The sequence below is a fragment of the Arachis hypogaea genome, chromosome 16, assembly GCF_003086295.3.
Source record: "Arachis hypogaea cultivar Tifrunner chromosome 16, arahy.Tifrunner.gnm2.J5K5, whole genome shotgun sequence".
Taxonomy (NCBI): domain Eukaryota; kingdom Viridiplantae; phylum Streptophyta; class Magnoliopsida; order Fabales; family Fabaceae; genus Arachis; species Arachis hypogaea.
The window spans coordinates 12,569,152-12,593,369 of record NC_092051.1 but is presented as its reverse complement, the minus strand read 5'-3'; the positions used below and the strand labels follow the sequence as shown (position 1 = coordinate 12,593,369).

Here is a 24,218-nt window from a genome sequence, read left to right as displayed (position 1 = left end):
CCCCTTCAATGGATATAATCAAATCCATCTCAGGCATCAAGGTTATTCCTCTTTTAGGCCTTCATTTACTTTATAGCAAAGTGTGTACTTAAATTTTTTGTTATTGAATAATTTGTAAAGCCACATTGATCATATATAACCACAATTAGTTATTTGCAAAAATCTCTCGATGCACCAGATCCTCAAGTTGTTGAAGATGCATTGAACACGCTTGTTCAGATGCGCGCACTGAAAAAGACTCCAAGCAGTGGTGGAGTTTAGTTCAGATAAGGGGGCCATGGTCCCACCAAACTTTTTATAAAAAAATTAGTAGTTAGTTCAATTGGCTTAAATACTTTACTAAAACTTAAAATACCCAATAAGTTCAATAAGCAAGACTCTCTTTACCTTTAAATTTAAATATAAAAAATTAAATATTTTTATTTAATTAATTTATTATTATTTTATATTTTACTATTTATTTAACTTAATTTTTTATATGATAAAAAATAATAGAATATTCAATAAGTATTAATATTATTATATTTATATAAATTGATAAAAAAAATTTAATAAATATTATAAATTTTAATATTTATCCTTCTACCTTCTTTTCACATATTCTATAGGATATATATTCAAATTTTTATATAAAATAATAATGAAAAATCAAAGAATTGATGCATTTTTTAAGAGGAAGGCTAATATTTAAGAAGGAGAACATATAACTTTTACAATGTCAACACTTGTAGATAATTCTTCTACTTTAATGAATCACGAAGAAAGTGAGATACAACCTTCAAAAGTTCAAAAAGTTATATCTGATGAGTTTAACCTTAATTTTTTGGAACGAGAACCTAAAAAACGGTTTTAAATTTAGCAATATCACCCAAACCAGAGAGATGAGGTTAGACAAGCTTATCTCATTAAATGAGGTTCATATCAAAAGCATTTTGACAATTATTCTCTATCTGCCCCCAAAATTTTGTTTCAAGTTCCGCTACTGACTCCAAGGGGCCGTTATGAACCTACATTTTATGGACAATTGATAGCCAGTTGTCCTTTGTCGTTTGATGCTTCTGTTCTAGTTCTGAAATTTGGGAATGCTGGTATGATACGTGAGGGCATATTGCTGGGTATAATCATGGATACACAGCCTTTACCCATTCTTCATCCATTTGGAGAGGAAATATTGGTAATGCCGGAGTGGATCAATATTACTATTTCCAATTGCACTGATTCTATGTTGTAATTTCTATGAGCTTTATTCTAATTGAATCCTTTTGTTTTTGTCAGTTTTCAAAGCATATTGCTAGCTACTTTACTGACCGAACAATCTTAGCCGGTCGAAAGGAGATGGAATTCATGGCTAACTTCTGTGCATTTGAATTTTGGCAGCATCTTTTCAGGGTAAAGTCATATTCCTCCTTCACTTTATGAGCTTCCAAATACCTTAGCATTGTTTAGCTTTTGTATGAGGATTTATTGACGAAAGGTGGAAGGAAAAATTTTCAAGATGATAATTTTTTTAATTAAAAACTACAATATTGCTCACTAAACATCATGCTTCTTGTGGTGGAAATAGTTCATGTAATTAGATATCTATTTTCACTTGGACTCCTGTGAGACTTGGAGTGGATTCAAGCAGCCACATGACCATATCTTTTTTGGAAATAGGATTTGGTTTTATTTTGTGTTATGGTCTGCAATGCTTACAGGTTGCATGAATCTGAAAGTGAATATTTTCTTTCACATGCAGGATAAGTATCGGTTTAACCATTTGAAGCAGGTTCTAGAGATTGAGAATGTGTATCCTACCAAAGCACTGATGCCTAAGCTTAAGGAAGATTGGTGTTCTCTCCATAATCTCTCCCAGTCATCTCTGCATCAGACCTTAGAAATTTGTATGTATGTGTTATAATTATGTCAGATGTGTGCTTCTTTGAATTCTTTTAACAGGAGTGCATCAAATTTGTTGAATCTGTTATATTGTTTTTGTCATAGATTTTTACTCTACTAATCCTCTTTAATTCTAATATTTACAGATGATGATTTGTTAGGTTCAGTACACCGGTTGCGGCCAAAATTTTTGAGCTCTTTTAGGGGTTTGCCACCCTATTTTGATCCTTACGAATATGAACACACATGCTTAGTAACATGCCAAGGAGATGGGAACATAGATGGAGTTTCTGCATATGAGGAAGGCATTAAAGCAACAGGTGAAACAAAATGTGCTTCTGTGCCATATGTCACTTCAGAAGAATTTCACAGTTATGATGTGGCAAGAATGTTCACTAAAATTATAAAAGAGGTAGTGTAGTTTGAAATTCTTGTACATACAATATTGGGAGCACACAAGTTAAATTATGTTGATTCTCCTTGACCATTAAATTATGTTGGGAGCACAAGTTATAACACAAGTGGTGTATTAATCTAAGGAATAAGATTTTCTTCTTTTCTTTTTGTTTCTTCCTATTTTGGTACGATAGTTAAGCAATTAGGCACAATATATTTATATAAGCATTTGTTAATTTTTTACATGTATTTTATATAATTAACAAGTAATTTATAGCTTATTTCCATAAAACAAATATTCTATGTTCAGAGATATGTTGGATCAAAGTTGTTACTATCTTTTCAATACAAGAATGAATGCTAAAATGGTCATACTTAATTAAGGGGAAAGTAAAATATTTAGGACACCTAAGCAGATAAACATAACCTAGTCAAATTGGATGAATGGAAAAATTTCTTCCTCTTTGCCAATTCAATCAACTGAACAAGAAAATAAAAGAAGAGTGTATTTAGAAGCAAGCTATTGAATCTAATGGACACCCTCTTTCAATGCACCGAATAATTAGTGTGACTAATTTACTATACACATTATATATACACACACACACACACAAACTACGTTTAGGAGAATGATTTTGACATTCTCTAATTGATGATGTCATTCTTTTATTGTAAGTTATTTTTAAAAAATAAAATAAAAAAGATGAAGAATAATCTAAACCCATTGAGCTTCTCCAACCAGACAATGCAAGTGGCATATATTGGAGGGCCATGATCTCTCAGGAGCTCAGATTGCGTCTTCCTTCTCTTCCTGGTTGACTTTTGTTTAAATGAAACACATTTGTTGAGCCATCCAGATATAGCCTCCAGATACGATTTCTGAGCTCCAATCCACTTGGTCAAGCTCGATGATAGAAAGAGGAGTTCATCTTCAAGATAGCTGGTAATCTGCCTATGTAATTCAGAATGCATGGCGATTTTAGCATGACTATTGTTATACGGTACTGAAATGATCTGAAACTGAAGCTTGTGACATTCAAACATCACTTCCCACATCCTGCTTAACCTGCCATTCAAGCACAAACAGATGAAATACAAAAGAAAAAGCAGTTCTTTTTTTTTTTCAAAATAAGTAAATGCGCATGCATAAACTAGACTTCTCATTGACTAAGGAAAACATAAGTTTCTTATTGATCCAAAATCATTAAACTGGCATTCAAAGGTTGATAATCATTGGTGCAATTGGAAAGTAAGATCCAGCAATCTTATATTATCTATTAGCAAAGTTAAACATAGAAATATAAGTTTAGAAGAGCACAAATGGATTCGAAATCAGACGCACTTCTGGATTTGAAGAGCAAAAAATGATAGGTATACAAGCCAAAACAAAAAGGAGAGGAGGAAAGCAGTGTCCTCACACCAGAACTGTAATGATGGGTCTGAACTCTAAAAAATGGATAAGAATTTCAAACAATGGTAATTTTAAATTAGAATGACCATAACCAGAAAAGGCATACAGATTGGTGATTGAATTTTGAGCTTTGAGAGCATTTTTATGTTTATAAATTTATATCCTTCTGCGTAAACCTTTTAACAAATGGAGATGATATATCGGCAACATGTACGAAAAATATAATGGGAACCTTTTATAAATATTCTTAAACAATTATTAATCAATATATACATATATTCTAAATTCCGAAAAAATACACACAGGGCAAGAGGTTTGTGGTCAGAGTTTGAAGTAGAATTGGGAGCAGAAAATTGAACTCAGAATAGGAATCGGAGATCAATTCGCAATCCACACAAATATAGCAGGGGAATACATCAAGAAAACACCAATGATGTAAATACATAAAATATAGAGAAAAAAAAAGGTTGATCAGAAAAAATTTCTGTCATCTAAATTGATCTTGTAAAACTTCGAAGGATAGAATTGAAACTAATTCATAAGATGTTTAGAGACAATTAAAAATAAAATCTGGATAAAGGAGCTTCAAAAATGAAGAATGTATGAGTTTATGAATTGAAAATTATGTTATTGAATTACTAAATTAAAAATGAAGAATGTAAAACTTCGAAGGATAGAATTGAAAATTATGTTATTGAATTACTAAATTAAAAAAATATAAACTAAAAGAATTGAGTTTATGATTAAGTGATGGTCAAAAATAATAAATTTTAATAATCTTTTAATATTTTTTTAAATGATAATGGAAGTTGATTTGTCTATTTTTTATAGAATTTAACATGAAAATTAATTTGTGTAATAAGTTTAGTAACTGATTTAATAATTAAATTTTGTTAAAAATTAAACTTTTCAACCAAAAAATTTAAAAAACGAATTTATTATATTATTCTTAATTTATTGTTTCCTGCAGAATAGGTAAATAATTAATTATATAACCTTTGTATTTTTTTGGGGTCATTATTATAACGTATTATTAGAACACTAATTAAAAAATTATCTATTCTTTTTGGGCATGCATCGGTGTTAGTAAAAAATAATTCAGCCTACTTTATTATTTTAATTATTTTCTCATTTACAAACTAATGAATTCCATATACATACACACGTGATTCACAGTGCCCATCAGCTTCCAGCCATCCAGAATTTATTTTAATATGGCTGGCTTACCAATATAAATCATCATTTAGCTATAAGCTTATTACCTTTAGCTGTCTTTTTCTTTTTCTTTTATGAACTTTTTCGTTAATACACACCGTACAAGAGACAAAAATTTTACTGACCACCTATCCGTATATGTTATACTATTTTTTTTTTTTTTTTGAAACAAAGAAGTTCAACACAAACGTGGAGCAAATCAAGCAAGGGAAACAACAAACTAGAAGTACATCTTACAAAGAAACCAAAACTAAAGTAACCCCAATGTTATCTCCGACATTGCCATCAACAACTAAAGGGATCCCCATACCTCCACTCCCTAAAATTAAGAAGCGACAGACTGATAATGTCTGACGTACTCTTTCCTATATTCTGAAACAACCTCCTGTTCCTTTCTAACCAGATGTTCCACACAATTGAGAAGAAACTTATGAACCACTTCTTGCGCTCCTCTTTCCTATTTGTAGCACGTGTCCAGCTTTGGAAGTGTTCCTTCAGCGAACCTGGGACTGACCATGGTCTACCAAAATCTGATAGCCAAACGCACCACACCTGCCAAGAAAATTCACAACCAAGGAACAAGTGGTGGATATATTCAACATCCTTATTACATAACACACACATGTTCTCCTCCTGATTAACAATTCCAAGACGACACAACCTTTCTTTAGTGTTCACCCTGCCTATCAAAACAAACCAGGCAAGTAGTTCAACTCTTGGGGGAACTAATCCTTTCCAAATTGTCTTGGTGAAGCTATAGCTTGCTATGTCCTCCGGAAGTGTTTCCGCCTGTAATACCTGCACAAATGAGTTAATAGAAAAAACACCTAGTTTGTCGAACTTCCAGACAACTCTATCCTCTCTTTCAACAGCTAGGTTAACCGGTCTCAAGGTATCATGTAGCTGATTCACCAGATCCAACTCCCATTGGAATAGCTCACGTCTCCAATGGAAGTTCCAAACCCACTCAAACTCATCCCAGAACCCACAGTCCCCTATGACAGATCCTTTTTGGGTTGAAACCGAGAATAGCCTTGGAAACCTATCCTTTAGAGGTCCACACCTGAGCTAGATATCTTCCCAAAAGTGAGTCCTTATGCCATCACCAACCTCCATAGACAAGTCAGTTATCATCTTGTCTCTTATATGTTGCTCCTTAATCTGCAGCTGACATATGTCTTTCCATGGACCCCCTTTAGCAGGTAATGTCTGGGAAGATAAAAGCTTATTAGGAGAGAGATTATTGCACGAACAAACCACCTTCTTCCACAATGGGCACTCCTCTTTAGAGAATCTCCACCACCACTTAAACAGGAGTGCTGTATTCCGAACCATCGCATTTCCAACTCCTAGCCCTCCTAACTTTTTTGGGGTCTGGACTACATCCCAGCTAACCAACGCCATCCCATTCCTTCCATCCTCCTTACTCCACAGGAACCTTCTCTGTAATGAAATCAATTTCTCTGCAACCACTTTCGGCATCTTGTATAAGCTTAAATAATATACTGATAGGCTGCATAGTACTGCTTTTATGAGCACCAATTTTTTCGCTTTGTTGAGTATCTTAGATTTCCACAAGCTGAGTTTCTCCTCTACTTTATCTATAATTGGGTTCCAAGTCTTAATCAACCTCGGATTGGCTCCTAAGGGGATTCCAAGGTAACAGACTGGGAGAGTTGCCTCCTTGCATCCCAACAGACTGCACGTACTTCGAACCCACTGTTGGTCACAGTTGATAGGGATCAAACTGGATTTATCAAAATTGATGGCTAATCCCGACATCAGCTCAAAACATCGTAGAAGCCTTTTATAATTCTTTATAGTCTCCTCTTCTGGCGGACAGAACAACACAGTGTCATCAGCAAACTGGAGATGTGACAATTCTATATTATCTCTCCCTACAAACAGAGGGGTTATCCGCCCGTTCCTAATTGCCTCGCTAATCATTCTGTGTAGAACATCAACTACGAGCACAAACAAGAATGGGGATAGCGGATCACCTTGCCTTAGACCTCTTTCCATCTTAAATGGCCTCGTTGGCGAACCATTTATCAACACCGACATAGAGGTCGTGCCGACACACTCCATAACCCACTCCCGCCATCGTTGCCCAAAACTCATCTTCTGCAACACAATGTCCACAAAACTCCATTTGACCCTATCATATGCCTTTTGGAAGTCGAGTTTGATTATTGCCGCTTCCTTCTTCCTCCTTTTAAGCCAATGTACCGTTTCACATGCAATAAGAGCTCCATCGTGTATTTTTTGCCTTTGACAAACGCACTCTGAGTCTCTCCAACCAGACCTGGCATAACAGCTCTCATCCTCTTGACCAGAACCTTTGAAATCACTTTATATACACAGCCAACCATACTAATTGGTCGAAGGTCCTTTATCTCCTTTGCTCTGATGAACTTTAGTGCCAACGCAACCCAAGTTATATTAGAGTCCTTCGGTAATCTAAATGTTTGAAAGAACCCCAACACAGCTGACGTGAACTCAGCTCCAATCTCTTCCCAACACTTCTTGATAAAGTTCATGTTGTATCCGTCACTGCCTGGAGCCCTAGATGATTCACAATCCCACACTGCCTCTTGAACCTCCTCCACCGACTGCATCACTTCTAAAGCCTCAGCATCCTCTTGAGTTATCACCTCCACCAGACCATCCCTAAATCCCACAGAAGGAGACTTCTCCTGATGATATAGATTCTTGTAGAAACCTCGGATGGCGATTTTTATTCTTGCTTGATTTCTGACCAACCTCCCATTAATTACCAAAGCATCAATCCTGTTGTTCCTCATTCTTGTTGAAGCTAAATTGTGGAAGTACCTAGTGTTTCTGTCCATGTTTTTCGCAAGCCGGGAACGTGACATTTGTTTCCAGTTCAATTCTTTTCTCACATACCACTTCTCACAGCAAGTCACTAGCGCCTTTCTTCTAGCCTCCACTGTTCCATCATATATTCCATTACTTACCATGTCATCTATCTTCTTGATCTCTTCCTCAAACCTCATAATTTTCTTATCCATGTCACCAAAATTGTCTCTGTGCCATCTCCCCAGAGGAACCGTCAACGCCTTCAATTTATCTGTAAAATGCATCTCCCCTAATCCCCTCCATTCCTCTTTAAACATTCTTAGGAAACCTTCATGTGTGAACCACGAGTCTAGGCTTCGGAACGGTCTAGGACCATATTTCAACCTTGTATCTTCAACTATCAACGGGCAATGATCTGACAATCCTCTTGGCCCTCCTCTTAATCGAATCTTAGGGAACTCCTCGACCCATTCCAGACTAAACAGTACTCTATCAATCCGACTGCATGAACGACCTCTGAACCAAGTAAACTTACGTTCATAAAGCGGCAGGTCCACCAAGTGCATTTCTTGTATCCAGTTTCTGAACTCTTCAGCAGATGCTGATAAGCTAGAAGTACCTTCTCTTTCCTCCACTTGTACAATCTCATTAAAATCTCCCATAAAACAACAAGGGACCTGACATAGTCCAGCTACATAACTCAACTCCTCCTACACAGCAAGTTTTCCATCTCTAGTATGAGCACCATAAACCAATACAAAAGCACAATTGAAATTATTTTTCAATATCATCCCTTCCGCACACAACCATATCTCTCCTTTATAACAATTATTCAATTTAAATGTCATATTATCCCACATTAATAATAACCCACCCGATGCACCATCAGACTCAACATAATCCCACCCAACATTATCACATCCCCAGATATTTTCTACATCAAACTTTGTCATTACTTGCCTTTTAATCTCAATCAGACCTAACATGTGAAGTCTATACTTTTTCTTTAGATCTTTAATCATTCTCAACTTTCCGTCCCCCTCAACCCCCTAACGTTCCATGAACTAAAGATCATTTTAAAGGATTATTACACACATTTTTATTATTCTTAGGTCTGCTCCGTCTTGCTTTCGTCTTTAGTTTCGCCAATTTTCTTTTCTGAGCAGTTTCTTCATTTTGCGCTTGAAGGATGGCCATGATATCCTCTTCCTCGTTATACAAGATAGCATCAGACTCCACTGCTACTTCCCATGTCCTCTTATTTTCCAATAACTACTCTTCCAATGTTGTACTCTGGTTGTCATCGACTGTCTCATCATTTTCCTCACTGTAGTTCCCTGTTAGCATATCTGCAGCTTCATTCTCACCCTGCACTAGTCTCTTCTAACCTATCTTCGATCCACAGCCTCCATATGTAGCCTCAGTAACAACAATTTCCTTGTTAGCCCGACTTCTGTGCTCAGCTACACTTGTTACCCTGTTTCCCCCTTCTGATCCGTTTTCCCCATCTATATCCCCATAATTTCCATCATCACTTACATCCCCAATAGCACCCTCCACACCTCCGACAGCTTCCTCATGGCCTTTACCTCTACCCTCTCGGAGCTCAGCGTTCTCACCCCTGTCAGCCCCTCTAACCCTTCCAACCTCCAGCACAGTCGATACTGTCTCATGCTCCTCGAATCCCAATTTCTCTGAATCACAGCTTTCAACATTTACAGCGTTGCCACCCACAACCCTAGTCTTCACTGTAGCTGACCACGGCTGATTAGTCTCAATTTGGTTCATGACATCGTGGTTACCACTGTTCCACTCTCGGCCCCCTCCACCATCGCCATATCTCCCAATCACAAACTGCTCAACGAGCGCTCCGTTGTCCTTCACCATCCCAGCGCATAATTGCACATGTGTAGCTAGGACGAAGTCGCCGTGGTAGCCTCGGTTTCCCTTGCGGCATGCTTCAGCTCGGCGTGCGCTTCTTCCCTGGGTCAGAGCATCGCTGTCACCTCCAAGGAGCGTTCCTGAACCTGTTGCGTCTTGGGCTGGCTGGGTCTCCCTCCTTTTCCTTCTATCCACCCGACCCGGCTCCCACTGGTCCGGCCCAGCCAGCATGAATGCATTATCACTCTTCTTGCGCAGGTCCACAGAACAGCTTAGGCCCAAGTGCAAGTAATGACAAAGTATATGTGAAAATTTTTAATTATTTTTGTCATTACTGCTGTACTAATAAAGTGGCTGGTATATGTGAAAATTTTCCTATATCTTTAGAAAATAATATGTATACAAGTATAATTACCCGTGCCATGCACGTGATAAGATTGAAATTATAATTTTAAATTATTTTTTTAAAATTAATTTGAATTATAATAATTTGATTAATAAAAAAGTAACATGTTATGTATTATTTGTTTTTTTTTTAATTTAGTGTTAATTGGATTAACTCTAGAACAGTTATTAATCGATTTTAATAATTTATTTTCTTCAATAAATCAGACATATATACTGAATATGATCATAAATAATATAGTAATAGTTAAATTTACCAATAAATATATTGGTTATTATCACACTATAAAATAAATTAAATATAAAGACTATTAGCACTTATAAATCTATAAAATCGCACTGTCTTTGATTCGCGTGCAAGGGTTTACTTATCAAATAAACTTAAAAGATTAACAAAAAATATTTATAAATTGGACCTAGCATCACTTGAAAGAATAATGAAAAATAATCAACTTACCTTATCATCTATGAGAACCATTTCTATGTAAGTCTTCTTGTTCTTATCAAATTTGGATGAGACTTTCTATAACCTTATATATTAATTTTGTTAAATAATTTTGTTAAAAGAAAAGATGGTGTATTTGGTCAAAACAAATTCAGGTTGAATCAAAGAAGCACAAGTTCACAAGAGATGGTCACTAAAGTCAATAATGATGTTTACCAAGTTTTAAGAGAATGATTAAGAACATAATCAAATAAGACACAATCTTTCAGAATCAAGGAAGAGGAAAAACATACAAGGCCTAAATTTATAATATTTATAGACCAAAATAAGAACACTAGGACAAATGATGTTAAAGAAAACAATGGGAAGCAACAACACTATAGGCAAAGAAAACTGAACAGCAACAAACATACAACTTAAATAAAATACCCATAACAATTGTAAATCAAAATCCCAAATCCCAAGCAACAATGCAAAGACAATAACAGATGAGCAAATCAAAACAACAAATTGAAGATTTGACCGTACCTTTTAAAAAGACAATTGAACAGTTATGAAAATTAAAAACAGTAATTGTCACAAAATTAACATGTTCATTTTCTCTTTTCTAGAATTCTTTGACAAAGTCCATTTGAAATAATTATTGTCATAACCTTGAATATTAGGTATTCCAGAATAAAATTTAATAGCTTTTGATTATAAATAATAGATAAATAACGTCAAATATGACGAGAAAATGTAAGCAATCATCTCATTATCCTCAAAGCCAAAATTCACCTGTACATTTAACTTATTATTATTGTAAAATACATTCAAATATTTTCATATAATCATACAATTATAACTTAATTTACGAATAATGCACATGTAAGATAATGAAATTAAAACTACAATTTGACGTAATTACAATTAACACAAACTAACATTAGTTATAATAAATTAACTACTACTTTTTATTTTGTCTAAATTTTCAAACATAATTTAGCTTTCAACATAATCCAAGCACATAGCAAAAGAATTTTATAAAATTAGTATAGGATTATATTTTTTTTGTAAAGATGAAACACCAAAAAGAACTTATCTTCATAAATAGTTAACTAAATTTAAAGCTCATAAACTACAAACAACCTCAAATATATATATATATATATATATATATATATATATATATATATATATATATATATGCTCTTGGCAGCAAAGACTAATACATGTAGAAATCAATAAACTTGAACATCAAATTTGTAGTCATGAATCTCCATGTTCATTTTAGTGTGCATCTCTATTCACACAACAAATATTTTTAATCACATCAACAATACTATATTCTTTGTGTACATTTTCTCCCTTTTTTTTTTTGTCTGGTAAAAAGATCCACCATTAGAAATAAGTACCAGGAAGAACTTTAGTAATTTAAAGTTATATTTTTAAGAAAATATCTTTTATTAACATGAAATAATAATCATAATAGTCATAGTTAAATTTTTTTTGAATCTAACTATCAAAAATATATCTCTCAAATCCTTGTCTTATTTTGAAAAAAATATAATATCATGAGAAGATTTTTTTTTTTCTATAGTCTCTTACTCATTTCCAACCCAAAAGTGAGCCTAGCAAGCACAAAAACGACAACTACATACAAATCAAGAAACTCATAAATCCAATCACAAAACAGCACCACTACTCACTACTAACTACTGCTAATAACAAAATCAAATCAATCAAACAAATCTAGAACATCACCTACAAAGTCATCACGTAAAAATAATAAGGTGATTTTTAATATCAAAGGCACTTAAAATATCATGCAGGGCGTACTGAATTGAAAAGACGTTATGTTAGAGACAATTGATAATAACAATGAGACAAAAAGAAAAAAGTACTAGAAAACCTGACAAAACATTACCGAGTCACTATTGAATAGAAAATTGAATCCTAACTATATTAATATGCAAGAATTCACTGTTTACGAACAATAATAATATCAATCAACATGCAATGATGACTTGAATAGCAATAACAACAATAACAATCCATAGGCAACAACCTATTCTAATGACTAGAGATAAAAAAATTCAGCAATAATATCATATATCATAATAGAAAACAAAAAAAATTGCATCTAGTTGTAACATATAAATACTCAATAATACAAATAATAAACAACTTTGTTACTAGAGCACAGCATTTCAAACTACCAACCTTCTAATAAAAAAAAAAAAATCTAACTTGCTAAAAAATTTACCAAAATAGTCATTATATGTTATGATTATCCTAATAAAATCTCTAGTTGTTTTAATATTGATTCCTGCTTATAAATTTAAAAGGAACAAAGTTCACAAAAAAATCCTACATTATCACATTAAAATAAGTAATATCTTTTCAATCCTAGTGAAAATTTAATTAAAAGTATTATTGTATAGCTCAAATAAGTACATAATTTCACTTACACTATTTTATTCCACGAATCCAACCAAATGTGAATCATGAAACATTAGGTCTTGTTGAGAAATTAGATAATTTTAAAACTAGAGTTATTAAGGGGTACATAATAAAAAAAGAGCATGGTTTATAATAATTAGTTGAATGTAACAAGGGAAAAAACTCGTATAAGAAATTTATTTGGCTTTAAGAAATTAGATATCTAGTCATTTTTATAAGAAATCGCCAACAATTCTTTCCAATCTCTAAGATATACAATTCAATATCACAAAGGCTCTACAAATCAAGAAAATCAATCTCCCTAAATCTCTGAGAATAAGGACAATAGTTGAGAATAAGAAAACTTTTAGAAAACCATGGGTTGAGAAAATTCTCAAATTTCAGATCTTAGTCAAAAGCAAAATTCACCTTATAATCACCAACCAAAAAGTAAACGTTCACAATCTGTCTCTCAACTTATCAAGCAAGAAATAGTTCCGTGAAAGAAAAGTCATATTCAGCAACAAAGCACCATAACAAAACTAGATCATCAAATTAGAAAAGCACAACCAAACTTCTAGATCGGAAAAGACTTTCGATTCAGCTAAGTGATCACCCAAATAATTCACTAAATTTAAGCAATGAAAATCTCCAATCGAACAAACAACAATAACACTCTATTCATATGTTTCATCACATACTCCTTCTCCTTGAGCAACAAAATAAAAATTTTACAAATTATTGATTTAAAAGAAGGAATCAATAGCGAATCAAAATTATGTTAGCTTCAAAGATCATCAAATCCAGAAGAAAGCATCTCAATTAGCAGCTAAGCAAATCCACAATCCACAAATTCAAATACTGTTTTATAAGAGGAATAAGATAATAATTCACAGCAAAAACATATCAAATCTTCTAGATAATGGATGAAATCTTGAAATCAGAACCCATAGAAAACAACATGAAGATAAAGAAGATTAAAGCAATTATTCACAAAAGCGAGGAAGATTAGAACTAGCTACAAGGCAAGAATCGTGAACCAAAACCGAAACTGAAACAATTGCAAAAGTAAGTTCAAGAAAAGTTACCAAATAATAACTCAAGGATGGATACAAAGAGAAAAGAGGTGGCAAGAATCGACAGATGACTCATGATGACAAGAACCAAGAGACAAGAATGACAAAAAGAGAAGGATGACATTCCTATAGGCCTCTAATAGTACCACAATTTGTACAAATAGGCGCGCTTCTATTTATACAATTGTGATCCTACCATAAGACACTTGCTCCATATTACACAGATTAAACCTAAGCTCTGATACCACTCTGTCACAACCCAAAATGAGCCATGACTGGCGCTCAGGAAAAAGAGTTCCCTGGCAAGCCTAACAGATTCGAATATAAGATAAATAAAAAGGTTACAAATAATTTTTGATAAATTTACACTTTTTAGAATGAATAATTACATACTTTAACAAAATAAAATAAATAAATATAGATGGATCCTGCCTGTGACATATGGAGCAGATGACGTCTAAGAACTCAACAAGGAATAGAGCCCATTGCAGATCATTACTCTTGAATAGAAAGGCTCACATAATCAAGTACTTATTCCTGAAAAAATATTTTTTTTAAAAAAAAAAGAGTGAGTTTTGCAATTCAGTGACTAGACAATACATCTATAATCGACATGAGACTATACAAACATTATCATCAAAATAATTTTAATTAGAAAATAATAGTTGATAATAAGTGAATCAATAAGGGAGTTCTCATAGAGAAATCAAATCAAAAGTCCACACTTGGGCGGCTCCACCTCTATGGGTAGCCCTTTTCTCTAGTGTGTCCGTACGGAATAACAGATCTAACGTGTGGCCTACACGTTAGGCTAACAACGCTCCTGCTAGCTGAGGTCTGAGCCAGATGCATCTAGGTTAACGTCATAACCGCTGTTAACTACGGTTTTCTAATACGAGCCTCCCAAATCAATTCAAAACATATAATTTCAAATACAACAAATCTTTGATCTTTCGAATATATAAAATATCGAATCAAATCAAATCAGATAATACTTTCTCATCCAAATCATATTCAATCATATTTTCTCAATTCTAAAATAAGTGAGTAGCAACAAAATTTCATGCTTCGAAAATACATATTCGAGTAAAATCAAATGCTTTAAAATAATATAAAATTTCTTCAAACATACATATAGTCTAAAAATATATATATATAGTCTCATGTGCATATTAAAAAGAGCTTAACATGGACAAATATTTAGTTCTAATAAATTAATTAATAAAACCAATTTAAAACCCTTTGATAATCTTTGTAAGTATAACTAAGTTCAAAGCACCGTATATCAAAATAATTATAGACGTAAAGCCAAACAATTATAACTCACAACGTGGTCCAAAGGACCGAAGAGACCAAACCCGGAGTGCGAAAGTAAAGGTTACGAAATAGCGCAGAGCTTGGATTAGGGCAGTAGCAGCAACTTCAATTCTCATGGTAGCAACAATGGCAACAGCACAAGGCAAATGCAGCAGTTCAAATCGAATAAAAAGACAAATGCAAATATAGTTCTGAAAATCCAAAACAGAATAGAGGCGAAAAATAAATCAGAACAAGAGCAAGGCAAGAAACAAAATGGTGACAGAGATAAGGTGAAAATGGAACAGACCAAGGAAAGAAGTTAGACCAGAACAGTGGCAAGACAGTGTTGCCGGAAAGTTTGAAAACTCCAGCGTGTTTTCCGGCAACAGTAAGAGCGACACCGGTAAGGCAAAGCAGTGGTGCTATCAGATCCTCTTCTCCAACAATGGCATCAGTAACTCCGACGAAAACGGGGAGGCCAGGGGCTAGCCACGGGGGAGCAAGGTAGGGGCTGAAGTAGCTTCGGGTGCACCAGAAGTGAGCTCCGGCGACAGCAACAGCAGAAACCTCCATCGTCACCTCCGCCTCGCGACTGCCACCCTCCTTCCCTTCCATCTTGTAGCTCTCTCACACCCCTCTTTGTTCTCTGCACTTCCCGCTGCAATGACAATGTCTCCCTCCGACGAAGGTTCCTTCGGCGGCGGCGGCGCCACGCCTCCTCCTTCTTTCTGGTTCGTTCTTCATCTCTCCCTCTCTGCTTCGGGTTCGTGCTCGCCATTCCCCTCTCAGATTCGAACCTCTCTCGCTTTCTCTTGATGTCAACGACGACAGCAGCTCCAATAACACTGGCCCTCTTCCTTCTTTTCTTCTTTTCTGCTCTTCCTTCTTTCTCTCATCCACTCTCGCTACTTCTCTTCTCTGATTTGGGGGAGTTTGTGTGTTGGTAACTTAGGAAATTAAGGTTAGGGTTTGGTTTGGAAAAAGAGGAGTGAGGGTATTATTGGGATTTTACATGAAAAAAGGCAAACAACTAGAAAGAAAGTATCCAAACTTGGGAATCTATCATTACAAAAAAGAATTTTGGTGGTTGATGCTAATGCAGTGAACAGAAAAGTTGCAGAAGGTGTTTTACAGAAATATAGGGCAACAGTTACTTGTGTCGAGGGTGGCAGGGCTGCTCTACAGATGCTGAAGAAGGTTGATAGCTTCTCAAGATGAATTACTAAAGAACTTGTAGAGATGAATGATCTGCATCTGCAGTCTTCTCTTTGTATTTCATGAAGCACAGGTCAGTGTGGGCATGTAATAGATGATACATCACTGAACCTGTCCTTATTCCAAGACGCAGCCCTTTAAAAGATTGAAGTAAAACATACTCTATAGAATGAGTAAAGAAGATAAATTCATTTTTGTTTATAGAACGAAGGGAAATGTCATCCTGTAAACTTTCTCGTTTAGACCTTTTTAGTACTTGGCTACATTCTTTCATGCAATTTTTCCCAATAACAAGATGGGAGGGAGGCATCGTTTTATTCTCCAATTGACAGCTTTTTTGCCATTATAATTGAAGATCAAGTTTTGTAAGATATAATCATTGATCTTGTAGTATAATTCACCTATGGAAGTAACCTGCTCCTTTTTAAAGATTATATTTTATCTAAAATTATTTACAAAAATTAAATGGATTGCTTACATAAATGTCACAGAAATTAAATACTCAGGTAGTTATTAGCTATTAAATAAATATCGATCGTTCTTCATTGCCATTATCCCTGAAACTGGCGACATCTCACCCTAAAAAAATAAATCTACATCTCATAACTTTTGTTGATAAATAATTCACAAATGAATCCTCTAAAGTGATCTGCTGATATATGTATAATAATTAATAAGGGAATTTATATTTCCTAAATGCATCCGTATTTTTGCTTGTTGCCTTCAGATGTTGAGATCAAGAGTGAGTAAAGATTTTCCAAAACCTTTACACTTCAAAATTACAAACCACCGCTTTATTATACACCCAATTTCTCTCTATTACACTATTAAAATAAAATGTCGAGCTAACAAAAGTTAAACTGAACAGGTGCAAATGCCTCTTTAATAATGTAAATCTAGGGCAATGAAATAGCACAATGTCCTAAATTGACATTTATTCACATTATAACAGTAACAGTTAAGTTATTAAGTTATTAAATTTTACAATTCTGATCTACAATACAAGCATCCTGAAAACAAGGAGGCTAGATCATCCAACAAGAACTTAAGAGAGGGAAAAATAATTCAGATAAGAAGGAAGAGCAGATCAAATCCACCTGACAATATCCAACATTAGAATCGCATAAAGAATAAACAACAAGAACACGTCTAAGAGCAGCATGTCCCTCGGGAGTGTCCAACCATGGATGGCCAGGAAAGGTCTGTGGCAGATCCTGTACAAATGCATGAAGAATTATTAGAGAAAGGGAGATATAATCAGCAATTTTAACATGCATAAATTAAAAATTCCAATTGTTCTGAACTAACATCAATTACAATAACCATTTGAATGGTCGCATTAAACACCCTAACTTCCTTTTAGACCTTAACAAAATGTAAGACCCTACGCAAAGCTGATACATATTATTCAAACTGTACTGAATATCACACAAATTCCCCTCTTTTCCTGCTCAGCATATACTCACAGCTGCATTTTGAAAGAGTTCTGGAAACTGCTTGATTGGCATATACTCACGGCATATACTCACTTTGTATGTTCTAATTACAATAGAGTTTTGTATCATTTTTCTACCCGTATGTATCTATATAGCTAGGAACATTATCTTTATCTATAAAATTGATATATATGCATAATAAAGAAATAATTAATAGTCTACTCTCATAGTTTCCAAAATATCAGAATATCCATGAAAGTGCAATTTTAATGTACACAATATTAACCTGCTAATAAGAAAGGGGGCTTGTATCACTGCTCCACTCAAAAGAAATAGTCAGGAATAATAAGGTGTAAATCTTGCACCTGAGATGAACATTGAACAAGAAAAACAAATTACCATACAATGAAAAATATTGGGCTGTGCCAAACTCCCAATTCAAATGACCTTTATTGCCAAAGAACGATAATATTATTATTAACCATCTTGAGATGTTTTACTAGAGATTCTCAAAACATCATGAGAACCGTCTTTACAACTATAGATGCTACTGCTAGAAAGGAACTTCAGGAAGTCAGTAAAAACCAAAAATACATAACTAATAAACTAACATGTTGTCTGCTACGAAATTCCATGACAAATATTTACCTCAATGAGAAGGAGTCATTGCAAAATCAAGACAAGATCTCTAGCCTGCAGGAACATTTAAAAAAAAGGCCTTGATAATCTAATGCCAACAGTTACCAGGAAGCAAACATTGGATACCAGAAAAGTTGTATATAGTAAGTAAAAGAGAACAATACCTGTTCATTATAGAGCTAAAAAACGGTAATGCTAAATTGGTACTGAGAAGTGGCAGTTGAATCTGAATTGGCTAAATCAAACAGCTCCTCAAATCAACAACAGAGAGTTTGCAATATGAGTTTTCACCGGTGATCAAATTGTTATGAAATATGTGTATCGTGACATTCCTGAAAATGAGGGCATATTAGAGAAAGGCACTTGTCTAAATTAGTGAACAGTACCAAGGAAAAAAAACCACAAACACAGGACAGATGAACATAAAATCGCACAATAATCTTTCACTTACTTTTTACCCCAGAATATTAACATGGTAATAAATTTCAAGAAACCTAAGGTAAACTAACGGATCTTGTTGCTTAATTAGGCCATTATTTTATTACGATTCATGCATTACATACTTCCTTCTTCTGTTGTTACTTAACCGAGTCAACCAAGTGCAAAACTATTTTTGTAAAATAAGAAAATTTGTACATATTATAATACAACCTCCTAAGTGCACTGATATCACCAACTACTTTGTGACAGGAAGTCATCCCTGTAAAGAATATATGTAAGCATAAAAATATAACAGAAAGAAAGGTGAGCCTGGCGGGAGGAAGTGAAAAATAAGATCGTCCCACTGGTTCAACTGAAAATTAATTATAAACTAAATTCAGGGTAGTTTTTTGAAGATGTAGATGTCATGCAGCATTCAGAACATCGAATATTTAACAATATGGACACTTTGAGGTTTATAGCTTATTCTTTAAAATCACCAATTCAACCTTGAAAAGCTAGTTCCGTTAACTATGCAACTATCATTGGATCTAATTAGAATCATAGTGCATGTTTGTCTTGGCATTGAAAAAGTAGCCCAGTTAATGAATTGAAGCATGCAAACCAAGTCTCAATTCATTTCAAATATGCTCAATAAAATTGAGCTGAGCTATGTCCCAACTCCCAAAGCCCAAACATGATTTTAGCCTCAACTTGTGTTAGTAAGGTAATATAGTTTGTGTTTAAAGTAATGAGCTAATGATACATCCTCTAAGCCATACTAATCCAAATTGCAACTGGTATAATAACAAGTTTAAAAAAGCACTGAGGAAACTATCCCTTTTCTCAAAAAGCACTAAAACCAGATATTAGAAGTTTTATTATATATGCAAATAAAAGTATAGAAATAATTATATTTTTGTAAAATTTTAAGAAAAATACTTCCTAAACAATTTAAATGAGCATCACCATGCATAATAAACATGCCTAGATGGAGGCAACAGGAATATATTTTTGTAAAATTTGTTCAACAAAAGACTTCCCAAATAATCAAAATCTGCATTTCAATTAGCTACATCTTATGTATACTATGACAAATGCTACTGGCATGCTTGTTATGAGCTGTAAGTGAGTGAAAGACCAGTTGATATAGTGAAAGTGTGAATCGAAGCAAATTTCTACTTTGTAACAGAATCAAGTACTATCCAACCTAAAAGTCAAATCACTGACAATTGTTGAACTAATCACAAACTAGGAAGATCTAAATATAACTTGACAATTCAAAGAAGGAATGAACAACTGATCTATTATAAAAAATTATCAATTAAGTTACCTAGCTTGTTCTGGGCAATGAACTGGCGTCTCTCTCCCCACTTTACCCAAACCTAGAAGCATTCAATTTATTTTACATGAACAAAGTGTTGGATTAACAACTAAATAAACAATGATATTGATGGAATCATCAAAGAAACCACACCTTTAAGAAAATAGATAATGAGATATATGGAAAGATACATATATGAATGGTTCATGCAACAGATGAATTTGAGCAACATAAGACATAGCATACTAAGATATCTAGGACCTAAGAGGTAAATTATAAATTTAACCATGACAACCAATCCTTTAATTTCATTGTTATAAATTATCTTTGCAATTAAAAAGGCAAATTCAGCCTGTGCATCTGCTTTCCACCAACTTTAAAAAGGGAGATATCCATACAAGTTCTCAGTGAGCATGAAACAATAATGACATGTATCCTAGGAATTACATCAAATAAATAAGTTTGTTTTGACTTTAACGGAATTAATTTGTTACCTTGATTTCTGACTGAATAAATTAAATTTTTGGCAAAAAAAAAAAAAAAAAAAAGAGAAAGAATGCACTATAAAAGAAACCTTAATTTAAAACAAAGTATATTTCATCTCCAAGGAAATTTATATTTCTTTCATTGTGGTTCATGCAGGACGGTTTCATCAATCAGTTAATATCTTATCTGATTCATATAAGAATTTATTGAGCTGACAACAAGCAAAACCTGTGTTTATAAAATGACCGGGTCATATTCCAATGACAGTCAAGAAATCAGATATCAAAGTATTAAAAAATACAGGACCTACTTGAACAGATGCACTGACAGTGTAGCTCAAAAAAATATGCACTTTGAAATACTTTTCAATAGAATTGCTAAAATGAGAACATAGACAATAATTAACAACTGATAAATGCTAAAAAAGAAACAAGTTAACTGCAGGGCACCCAAATTTCTTAATTCAGCCAATAAACTTGAAAACTATCTCTTCTTACCTTCGAATCAAGGCTTCAAACCTTCACTATCGAAATTGAAGGTGATAGAATATAATGAAAATTGAACATTCTATAGCAAAATTTTTAGCTTCAAAACCATAGAATCAAAATCTCAAACATGTAATCTGCATAAACCAGGCACGACAAAGGAACAAAAAAAAACAATCACATTTGGAATCAGAACAAATCAGTAATCACACACACCTGAACGGCTGAACCCCAATTGAGTTTGAATCACAAACTAAAGATCCGAATGACTGGGATTTCTTCAATCCCAACCCAGCCACATGCATGTCCACACACATAAGATCTCAAGCAATAACGTCAATTTGGGAAAAATATTACAATGATTTTATCGACAATGATTTATAGCAACATTTAGATCAGAAACATAGTAAATTAATTGGTTAGCAATTCAACATCGTCTCAAAATACAAGGAGAAGGAAAATCCGGAAAAGACAGAACAGGAGAAGCGACGATGCAGGGACTCACCAACGGACTACGGTCTACGGTCTACGGCGACGGCGAGGTCCCGAAACCAGAAGACGACGAGCGACGACGACCCGATGAGTTGCTTCTGTCGCCGGCGACGAGGATCCCAGGGAAGGCCGCGACACGTGGAGACGCCGGCGAGCGTGACTGAGACGAGATTCGAGTGAGACTGAAAGAGACTGTAGTGGGCTAGTGTGAGAGAGAAGAGAGAATTGAGAGAGAGAGACGTTCTTTGAGAGAGATGTAAGAAAATCCAGGGAAGATGAAGAACACTAAACAATACTTCAGAATTTTTTTTGTTCTTTAGACGTGTTGTTTTTTTTTTTTTTTTTTTGTATAAATTAACATCAGAAATTAGAGTTTATGGAGGAGTATAAACATGATTGACTGTACATGAATAACCAATGAGATGTTATTTTATTTTTAAATTATTTAAATTTATAAATATAAGTTAGCTCAATTTTAATATTTAATTAATTTAAAGAGATACATTTTATTCAACATTAAAAAAAGATCTTTAGGTCTTTTTATAAAATTAAATAAAAAAATATTTTTTATTTGTATTTAATTAAAAAAATATTATAATAAAAATGATAATATAATATATATTTTTAAACAAAAAATTAAATGCTGATGTAGAAAATAAATTTCACATTTCTAGTTATTATTTGTCTATATTTTAAACGTATCGGTACGTATAAATTTATCATCGTATTAAAGTAAACACTTTCTGACAATACTTAAAATACGTATTGAACACATTTTTTACATATCCATAATATTATAATATACTTTAAATATCAATCTTAAATCAAAACATCATCTTTATTCTCATATTAAAAATAACTTTTGAGCAAAGACTAATAACTCGTTTTTAAAAATTACATTTAACAAATCAATGATAGTGAACACCAAATTCATCAGCTATTAATAAAAATAGTTTTGATAATTTGTATTCTAAAGATATAAGTTAAGCATATTATAAAAAAATTGTTTTATAAATTTTTTTTTTTTACGTTTTAATGTATTAAATACATCAAAATTATTATAAAATTTCTATTATTATAACACAATTTAATTAAATTCTAATAAAAAATATGTATTAAAAATAAATTAAATAATACTTATATTTATATATAAATATTTATTTTTGGTAAGTAAATATTTAATTTTAATAGTTAATTTTAATAAATAAATATATAACATAAATACAAAAAAATAAAAAAAAATATTATAAAAAAATTTAATACAATTATTCAATCTAATTCATACATTAAGATGACATAATAAATTTTAAAATTAATTTTTTTTATTGGTATAACAATATATGATTGATTATTTATGCATTATTATTTTATACTAATAATGTATAAAAATTAAATTATATAAGTATTAAATATTAAATTAATAATATATTTTTTCTTATTTTTAAAATTAGTTATTTACTTAACATTTTTCAAAACTACAGAAAAAAGATGTGTATGTTATCATAGGTGTGTTTGATACTACATACAAATACAAAATATAAGACAAAGACACTTTAGTACAAAAAAGTGTTTGAACAAAAAAAAATATAAATATAATTTAAATTACTACATCAGAATTTTTTTTTGGTACATACTTTGATGATTATTTATTTTATTATATTATAAATGGCATGCACTAATAATATTATATGCAAGTTCTCCCATCTAAACCAAAGGTTATCATCCAAAAAAAAACCTTTTTGGTTTACGTCGTGAATTCACGATGTAACGAATTCTTCAAACTTTACAATTTTTTATTCCAAAATGTAACTTTTAGAATGAGAATCGGAGTAAATGCCTATTGGCATCATGAAAGTGTTATATTACTCTACTAATTAGAAATTTTTATAAAATAATTGTTGTTTAATTAAAACAATTTTTAAATTATATTAGAATCGTTTATGCATTCTCTTAGCTTTCAATGTATACATATAGATGTCGTTTTTCAATGAATGATATTTGACCAAGGTATATCTTTTTAAATTAAACGTATAAGATTAGAATGATAAATCACATTTTCTACTAGCTATACGTAAGAAATATTTTGACTCTAGTATATGTTATTTTTGAAATTGAGTGGCTGAATCTAATTTTAAATCTCTACTTTTAAAAAGTAGAGTAATTTAGGCTAATAAAATAAATAAAGTTTAAAATTACATAAATATTTTAAATTAGAATTAGTTATACGCCGTATCCTAAATATTTTTATATAAATCGAATTAAGTTGATTTAATTTACCATGTATATATTGCATCAGTAATAAATCGAATCAACTTAATTCGATTTATTATGTTTATCCTAACTATATAAGTAATAAATCTTACTTTTAAGTTAATGGATTATGTATTATTCATTAATTTTATTAATTTTAAAACACAAATACCAATAAAAAAATATTTTTATTTAAATTTAAATAAAATTTTAAAAAGATCAAA

The 24,218-nt window shown here is 32.7% G+C and overlaps 2 protein-coding genes and 1 long non-coding RNA gene across 9 annotated transcripts; 1 reads left to right on the top strand and 2 right to left on the bottom strand.

Annotated features, from left to right (window-relative positions):
- The first annotated feature begins 990 nt into the window (after positions 1-990).
- On the top strand, positions 991-2,438 carry LOC140179904 (DExH-box ATP-dependent RNA helicase DExH8-like). The gene is made up of 4 exons (XM_072219840.1): positions 991-1,174; positions 1,276-1,389; positions 1,739-1,883; positions 2,025-2,438. Exons 1-4 carry the CDS (start codon positions 1,091-1,093, stop codon positions 2,297-2,299), a joined length of 618 nt encoding a protein of 205 aa, XP_072075941.1. The 5' UTR covers positions 991-1,090; the 3' UTR covers positions 2,300-2,438.
- A 272-nt stretch (positions 2,439-2,710) lies between these two features.
- Positions 2,711-16,781, bottom strand: LOC140172900 (uncharacterized). 7 transcript variants are annotated; one of them, XR_011873894.1, is made up of 3 exons: positions 15,555-16,763; positions 15,276-15,456; positions 2,711-3,340 (listed from the first exon to the last, which is right to left on the bottom strand). XR_011873894.1 is itself a non-coding variant. In XM_025805046.3 (2 exons), the coding sequence occupies exons 1-2, from the start codon at positions 15,860-15,862 to the stop codon at positions 2,941-2,943; spliced, it is 708 nt and encodes a 235-aa protein (XP_025660831.1). In that variant the 5' UTR covers positions 15,863-16,764; the 3' UTR covers positions 2,711-2,940. The 7 variants fall into 7 exon arrangements, 2 of the variants coding, with proteins under 2 accessions (XP_025660831.1, XP_025660832.1); XR_011873896.1 differs by having other exon boundaries at positions 15,573-16,685; XR_011873895.1 differs by lacking the exon at positions 2,711-3,340 and adding an exon at positions 13,946-14,485 and having other exon boundaries at positions 15,573-16,756.
- A 562-nt stretch (positions 16,782-17,343) lies between these two features.
- On the bottom strand, positions 17,344-22,136 carry LOC112756452 (uncharacterized). Its single transcript, XR_003814605.2, has 6 exons — positions 21,758-22,136; positions 20,291-20,342; positions 18,702-18,869; positions 18,547-18,591; positions 18,185-18,263; positions 17,344-17,676 (listed from the first exon to the last, which is right to left on the bottom strand). It is a non-coding gene; the product is annotated as an uncharacterized lncRNA (long non-coding RNA).
- Positions 22,137-24,218: the final 2,082 nt, after the last annotated feature.

Bases quoted from the DNA above. Each gene is read 5' to 3' on its own strand.
- LOC140179904 (XM_072219840.1), top strand. From the start codon at position 1,091: ATGATACGTGAGGGCATATTGCTGGGTATAATCATGGATACACAGCCT. The intron at 1,390-1,738 runs GTAAAGTCATAT...TTTCACATGCAG, and splicing joins TTTGGCAGCATCTTTTCAGG to GATAAGTATCGGTTTAACCA. The intron at 1,884-2,024 runs GTATGTATGTGT...TAATATTTACAG, and splicing joins GCATCAGACCTTAGAAATTT to ATGATGATTTGTTAGGTTCA.
- LOC140172900 (XM_025805046.3), bottom strand. From the start codon at position 15,862: ATGGAAGGGAAGGAGGGTGGCAGTCGCGAGGCGGAGGTGACGATGGAG. The intron at 3,341-15,554 runs GTCTGTTCCATT...CTTGAATGGCAG, and splicing joins TGGTCTAACTTCTTTCCTTG to GTTAAGCAGGATGTGGGAAG.